Source organism: Leucoraja erinacea, chromosome 32 (assembly GCF_028641065.1).
Source record: "Leucoraja erinacea ecotype New England chromosome 32, Leri_hhj_1, whole genome shotgun sequence".
In the NCBI taxonomy this organism is placed as follows: Eukaryota; Metazoa; Chordata; class Chondrichthyes; order Rajiformes; family Rajidae; genus Leucoraja; species Leucoraja erinaceus.
Window position 1 is genome coordinate 5,143,124 of NC_073408.1, and position 8,216 is coordinate 5,151,339.

Sequence of the window (8,216 nt, forward strand, 5' to 3'; positions counted from 1 at the left end):
TAAATCAATAGCTCGGTATCAATTAAACCCAATACCATCAATTCAGTTACAAAACTTGAGAAACAATATTCCACAAATCTATTCGTGTCTCCTTCCTCCTCGAGTAAAGTATTGCAACATATCAACATACAATCGGTTCGTCTTTGAACTCCAACTGAGTTTCTCAACTGTTGACAAAATGCTGTAGACACAAAATGCCAGAGTGGGACAGGCAGCATCTGGAAAGAAGGAATGGGTGATGTTACAGGTCAAGACCCCGAAACATCACCCATTCCTTCCCTCCAGAGATGCTGCCTTTCCCACTGAGTTACTCCAGCATTTTGTGCCTATCTTCAGTTTAAACCAGTATCTGCAGTTAATTCCTACATATTTTTCTCAATAGGTCTATTGCTCCACAGATTTTACTTACTATTATATTTTCACATGCATTCTTATCAATGAAATGTTATTAAATAAGGATCGATCCCGGGTCTGGCACTGTAGGCCAGCAACTCTATCGCTGCGCTCCTGTGCCACCCTACTCTGTTATGCTCCCCCCCCTTTTTTTTTTACTTTCTAATATTTGACTCTTAATTGGGTCCTTGTCTCCTGCAGGTGCTCCGGTTTCCTCCCGCATTCCAAAGACAGTCTAGTTTGTAGGTTAATTGGCTTGGTAAATTTGTAAATTGTCCCCTGTGTGTGTAGGATAGTCTTGGTGTACGGGGATCGTTGGTCAGTGTGGACTGGGTGGCCCAAACCGCCTGTTTCCAGGCTGTATCTCTAAACACTAAAATAATAAAAAACATTTTAAATCATAGGAGCAACACTATAATATGTAATATCTTTACCTGCAGACAATGGAGAGCATTATCAGGTTTGTCCTTCAAAGGGAAATTAGAAAGCAATCGCAGGAAATTCTTCAGCAGAGAGAAAATATTATTTCTGATTAGAAGCAGGTCACGTGTGGACAAATAGTCAGTATCTTCTTCATCATCTTCTTCCTCAAACATATCCTGAAGTGGAAGACAGACAAAATGCTGGAGTAATTCAATGGGACAGGCATAGAAACATAGAAATTAGGTGCAGGAGTAGGCCCTTCGAGCCTGCACCGCCATTCAATATGATCATGGCTGATCATCCAACTCAATATCACGTACCTGCCTTCTCTCCATACCCTCTGATCCCCTTAGCCACAAGGGCCACATCTAACTCCCTCTTAAATATAGCCAATGAACTGGCCTCGACTACCCTCTGTGGCAGAGAGTTCCAGAGATTCACCACTCTCTGTGTGAACAAAGTTCTTCTCATCTCGGTTTTAAAGGATTTCCTCCTTATCCTTAAGCTGTGACCCCAACATCGGGAGCATGAGAAGGAATGGGTGACTGTTTCGGGTCAAGATCCTTCGTCTGAAATGGGGGAATGCACATCCGACGAGAGAGCATTGATGTGAGTGAGCATTGATGTGAGTGAGCCCTGTGAATACCCGAGTAATTATCAGCTCAATGGATTTCATCTTTGAACACACTGTTATAAGCCAAAAAAAGAGAAGAACCGCCCCATGCATTATGCAGCAGTAATCATAGAATCGTAAATTATAGAATGGTTCCAACACAGGATCAGGCCATTTGGCCCAGCATGTCCAGGCAGACTCTTTGCAAAAACAACTCTTGTTCTCTGTAAGAACGCATTGCTGGTGCATACAGGACACCATCAAGAGATTTGCTGCGGAAACTGACAAAGCAAATCTCTTCTATTGACACTTGTAAAACACTCCTTACAATGGAACACCCATTGATACTTTAAGGCAATCAAAACTAGCAATAGGATGCGGACATTGTGACTCCGTACTAATGTAACCACACAAAGGAAGAAAGACATCTTGTAAATATTCATGTTAAATGCGCGTCATTGAAAATGTTAATTTCTGACTTCTGGAGAAAAGCACCCTAAAGTCAGAATTGAACAGTAGTTCTCCATTCCTGCAAAGACAGTTCTCAGGAATGGAACACTGTGAAATCCAGTGAATGCCAGTATTTCTCTATTGACATTAAACATCTTTCGATAATGGTGGCAGTTAATGATTTCTCATCCTAATTTCTAATCACATATCATCAATAACAGGATTTCCTCACCGACATGTCATGTATAGTGATTTAATGCACAATTCCCATTTCTCAAAATACATACAGGCCCAAAACTATTTTCTTAGCAAAGACACATCAAAAATCTAAATTCCTTTGAGAAATGCATGATTTACATTAAGTTGCATACCTCATTAGTTTTCTGTCTAACTGGTCTGGCTCGCTTTCTTGCTTTGCCATCACCTCGAGAACTCTTTGCCTGGGTGTCCTTTTTCCGTTTTCGGAAATCTCCATCTGCTGCCGGCCAGTTCTTTTTAATCGTATCCAAACATTTGTTAAATAGCACTGGATGGAAGATACGGTTGGCAACACTTCCTGCAAAACAAACCTAAAAATTACCCAATGCAGCCTGACAACCAAAGTAATACTGTCACTCAAGGTTTCAATATTATTACAAAAGCTCTTTCAGAAATAATATTCCAGGAAACCATGTCGTGAGCTGGTGATCAAGATATGGACTCTGCAAAGTTTCCTGGAAGGAGAACATCTCAACACTTTTTTCCAAAAGTCAATCACATCCCTTAGATTAAGAACTGTAGAACTAGTCAGCCAAGAGGAATAGTGGGGTTTGATGACAAGAGACAAGCATACAGGGATCAAGACAGGAGCATCAATCCTTGCACCTGTGCAAACGGCTCCAGCAGTCTGACTGGATGACAGCAGAAACTGCAGCACTGATGAGCAAACTGACCACAGCATTATGGTACAGGTCATTCAAGTTGATAAGAGTAGAGGAATATCATAGGGATGATGCAGCTACAAGGATAGATGCTGCTCCCTGCACCCACAAGCTTCTGAAGAAAGATCCCAAGCTGAAATGTCACCTATCCATCTTCTCCACAGATGCTGCCTGACCCACTGAGTTACTCCAGCACTGCCTTTTTTTGTAAACCAACATCTGCAGTTCTTTGTTTCCTTAACACTAGTAAGATGTTCAGCTCAGCATGTCAAAAAGAACTTCAAGCTAACTCAGTACCTCTGGAGGCCATCAATAGCAAGGATCAATTAAATAATCTTAATTGCCCAAAATAGCCATTTTACACAAATTGTAGTATGTCTTTGCAAATTACTTATTATTTCATCTATAAAGGAGATGGTGTAGGATAAATAAATAAGTTATCAGTGTGGAGGAGATGCACGTGTACACTGCAGGAAGAGAAGCTTGTGGAATGTGTGTTAGAACATCTAAAATGGTAATGTATGTTGGATCTTCCTTGCTAAGCGTACAACTATTGGCTCTCTGAGGAACCCCCAACACTTTCCATTTAAAGAGCATCTTCACAATCCTCAAACCCCAAGTATTTATTTCTAGAGCACCTCCAGAAGAATAAACAAGACAACTTTACAATCAGTTGTTTTAGCTCATAACTAAGGTTAAGATTATCACATCTGAAGAAGGGTCTCGAACCCAAACGTCACCTATTTCCTTCGCTCCATGGATGCTGCCTTACCCGCTGAGTTTCTCCAGCATTTTTGACTCCCCACATCTTAATGCAAGCTTCTTTATAAGAGCAGAGGCGTGGGTCACAATTAAATAATTGTCTGCATAACGACTTGCACTTTTTCAGATTGTAAATATGTCTTGTTTGCTGAATGGCAATCTGTGGGCTATTCCTGATATTCTGTGGGCTTTCCTTTTCCACCCTTTTCCCGTCATTTTCACTGTTATATAATCGATTCAAAATGACGTATTGAGGTTATAATTCTATACAGAATGCCGCATTATGATAAAAAAAGATTTATTGCCGTTAACTTAGATTCTACTGCTAAGGAATGGATGAACTGTATAATCTCACCTGGGATTTCAAGGAGCAGGAAATACAGCCCAGCTGCATTTAAGGCACATTGTCTCTGGGTGACAGTAGCCTTTGTATCCTGAACCACATGGATAAAGTGATGTAACACAGCAACAAGTGCTCGATGGGAGAGATTATTCTCCGCAAACACTGTCCAAACATCCTAAATACAAATATGGATTAACATTCAGAAAAGAAAAATTAGATACAATTTAAAAAAAATTACATCCATAATCAAAAACAGAGGGGATCTATCGCAGTCGCTGCCTCAAAAAGGCTGCCAGCATCATCAAGGATCCACACCATCGTGGCCACTCACTCATCTCCCCTCTGCCTTCAGGTAGAAGGTACAGGAGCCTGAAATCTGCAAATTCCAGGTTCAGGAATAGCTACTTCCCCACAGCCATCAGGCTATTAAACTCAACTCAAACAAAACTCTGATCATTAATAGCCCATTGCACTTTATCTGTTTATTTATATATGTGTATAATGTGCGTATATATATATAATACATATGTACACATATTTATATATATATATAAATATATTCATTGATATATGGTCACACTGATCTATATATATATATATATATTTATTTATGCCTACTATAATCTGTTGTGTTGAAGCAAAGCAAGAATTTCATTGTCCTATCTGGGACACATGACAATAAACTCTCTTGAATCTAATACACTTCTTCAGATGAATAGGTCACAAAATTAAGATCCAAACAGCATGGTTTTGGACCAAATAGATTTTATGCAAAATAAAAATGGTTGTGAAAAGTTAATCACCTCTACTAGATAATCCAAGAATGCATTCTGCACATACTACCAAGTTTGGTTGGAGGTAGGTGTAGCTGAGAATAAAAGCTCATTGTCCAACAACTTGTCTATTAAAAACCTTTCTCACTTGTAAACACATTTCACTTGCCAGGCTTTGTCTCTCCCTCCTGTCTTTTAGCTTTCTTCACCCCCAACACAATCAATCTGAAGAAGGGTCTGAAACATCACCCATCCATGTTCTCCAAAGATGCTGCCTGACTGTCCGAGTGACTCCAGCACTTTGTGTCTTTTTTGTTAACCAGCATCTGCAGTTCCTCGTTTCTGCTTCTTACAATACTTGTCAATAAGACTTTAGAGCTTGCATTGGATATCTATATACATACAAAGTTCACCAGCTCTTGAATTACCAAAATAATTCAATTTGAAATAAACAATCAGTAAGTATTATCAACCAACATCAGAAAATTAAAAGTTGCTTTTGTAATATGTACCGCCGCCATAAGGTTATTGGAGTGAAACGTCATTACATCACAATGAGGAGAATATTGTGTAAACAATTGTGGCCCCACTAAATCACCAATCAACTGAATTATCATACACATTTTACAGATGCCTTAAATGTAAGCAATGGATATTTGAGGGCAGCAAGAGTGTAGATCATAATGTCCATTAAAAAAAAATCTACAAAGAAAGCAAGAGAAAAGCTGCCTTTAACTTGGAACTGGAGATGCTGAAGATAGATACAAAATGCTGGGGCAACTCAGCAGGACAGGCAGCATCTCTGGAAAGAAGGGATGGGTGGCATTTTGGGTAGAGACCCTTCTTCTGAATCCCATCCCTTCTCTCCAGAAATTATGCCTGTCCCGCTGAGTTACTCCAGCATCTTATGTCTATCTTCAGTGAAAGGCAGCATCTTCAGTTCCTTCCTACACATTTTGTATGCCTTTAACCTGCATTGATAACAACTTGATTTCAGCAAGTTTCAGCCAGAATACTTACACCCACTTCCACATTTTGCTGCGACTGGTCAACAAACTTAAAGATACTCTTATAAAGTTGGGTGAATGCCTCAAGTGCATTTTCCGTAATCTCCTCTTCCAAGAATTCATCTAACGGTTCAGTCTCTGTAAAATCCACCTCCCATATCGTATCCACCCACGCTGAAAATATAAACATCAAGATTAAATGCATCTGCCAAAAATTAACAGGAATAATGCAAGAAATGAATTAACATCTATCTCTACATAACTAAAACTCTGAGTTAGCTGTGAGTCCCCATCGCACCATCCCCCAGCTCCAGCCCCATCACCTCTGATCCTCCCCTCGTTGGCTCCTGCCCCCCCCTCCTCTGTGATACCCCCCTATCCCCCATGGTTCTTCCCCCATCCTTTCTACGAGCTCTCTCTTCCTCCTCCCCTCCACCCTGCCAACACAACCCCCTCCCCCGCCCACATACCCCCCCCCCACCACAAACCCCATCCTCCCCAGCCCAACCCCGCTCCAATTCCTGAGGAACGCGCTCCCCGACGGGACCAACCGATAACCACCCCGGACAAGGAGAGATGTGCAGCCGACCGTCCCAGGCCTGCTGGGGAATGCCGCCCCGCCCCGGAGCTGGAGCAGAGCCGGAGCCATCACCTCCCTTCCGCGCCAGCCATAAGCCCAGTGCCGCCACAGCTACGGGCCGGTGCCCCGCCAGCCCAGGGCCACCGCAGACACCTCTCCCCGTTCCTGGACAGGGACAGCCCAGCAGCAACTCAACAGCGCCCACAGCACCGGAGACACAGGCCTGACCCCGACCAAAACGCAGGTCTGCACACACGCAGCAGCCCAGCAGCCGAGAATGCTTATCTCGAGTGACCAATGACCTGGGCATGCGCAGTTGAAATACCGAACTCGCTTATTGAAGGTTTGTTATACATATACTTAAAAATTTACCAACTTCAGCCTGAATACAATTATCACAGTTCTCTGGCCTATAGAACTCCAAAAACAAACACTTCTTCAATGGAATGTTTCTACTCATCTCAACTATGTTGCCCGATTTCAAATCACAGAAGTGACATGTTATCATAGCACAGGAAAACTGCCCAAACATTACCACTTGATTGCTAGCAATAAACATTTAAATGCAGAAAGATTGCGTTTATTAAAATATTTTTTTCATGACATTTGGATCATTGACATTTCCCAACTTTAAACTGTAGCCCCATCAACCCCATTATCAACTATAATCAAACCTCACTGACATGCCAACCAACTCTCTCTCCCCCCGATTCTTTTCCACCCAGCTACAGTCAATTTATTAAAAAACTACAACTTGAATCAAAGGGTCAACTTGACCCATAGAATCCTAATTTTAAACTCGCCAGTTACATAATGCTATTTTGGTATCTCGACTGAAGAAATTTCGTGACAGCAGAAGGTGTCGATTTCCTCCAATAAACAATCACAGCGTAAACAATGAATGGTGCCAGGCCTTTGATGAATTGGGTAAAGAAACAAAATAATAACAGAGGTTACACAAAAAAGCTGGAGAAACTCAGCGGGTGCAGCAGCATCTATGGTGCGAAGGAAATAGGCAACGTTTCGGGCCGAAACCCTTCTTCAGACGGAGAAGAGAAAAACCCGTCTGAAGAAGGGTTTCGGCCCGAAACGTTGCCTATTTCCTTTGCTCCATAGATGCTGCTGCACCCGCTGAGTTTGTCCAGCTTTTTTGTGTAACCTTCGATTCTTCAGCATCTGCAGTTCCCTCTTAAACAAAATAATAACAGATGCCCGCATCTTTCCGTTACCCCCTCCCCGTTCTGCCCGCTCCACCCTGTTACCCCGGTGCTGTATTCCCCCGCTCCCCGTTACCGGCTCTGATCCCCTCGCTCTCCCCGTTACCCTGCCCGTGTTACCGGCGCTGATCCGCCGCAGCCCGAGCGCCTCCAGTTCCCGCACCGCCGCCGCTCCGGCCATTGTTCCCGCCAAAACACCGCCACCGCACTCGGGACGCCAGCCAACGCCAACGCCAACGCCCGCGCTCCAGTCTCACTTCACCACCACTGCTGCTGCTGCTGTTGTTGCCGGCGTGTAATACCAACTGTAATTATTATTATTATTAATAATGATGATAATATTCCGCCTCATTCACATTTTTTTTAACGTTTGTATTTCCCGCGACGGGAAGGCGTTTTCGCGCCTGCGCAGTCGGTTCCGGAGGCGGGTTTAAAACAAAACAATATATATAACTGGAGCATACTTAAAAATGCTGAGGGGGGTATTAATAGGGGAGGGTGAGGACGCATTTAATACCGGGGCGCGATTCCTCCGCTGAGGAATGTTGAAGAGAAACATCTTGGTGTGTGGTGGTGGGGAAAGGGAAAGGCTCCACGGTCACATGATGCGCACGGGGTGCGGGGCAAAGGGGACGCATGCGCGCTGGGTGCGGGGCAAAGGGGGCGCATGCGCGCTGGGTGCGGGGCAAGGGGACGCATGCGCGCTGGGTGCGGGGCAAAGGGGACGCATGCGCG

At 43.4% G+C, this 8,216-nt stretch overlaps 1 protein-coding gene across 1 annotated transcript in view; it reads right to left on the minus strand.

Moving 5' to 3' along the window:
- Positions 1-7,766, minus strand: part of ncapd3 (non-SMC condensin II complex, subunit D3) — a 50,354-nt gene extending 42,588 nt beyond the window's left edge. The window contains exons 1-5 of the mRNA XM_055660620.1: positions 7,602-7,766; positions 5,698-5,858; positions 3,917-4,079; positions 2,251-2,435; positions 828-992 (exon numbers count right to left, since the gene is read on the minus strand). Of these exons, the coding sequence (XP_055516595.1) occupies positions 828-992; positions 2,251-2,435; positions 3,917-4,079; positions 5,698-5,858; positions 7,602-7,662 (735 nt within the window). The 5' untranslated portion in view covers positions 7,663-7,766. The remainder of the gene's footprint in view (positions 1-827; positions 993-2,250; positions 2,436-3,916; positions 4,080-5,697; positions 5,859-7,601) is intronic.
- Between the last annotated feature and the right edge of the window lie 450 nt (positions 7,767-8,216).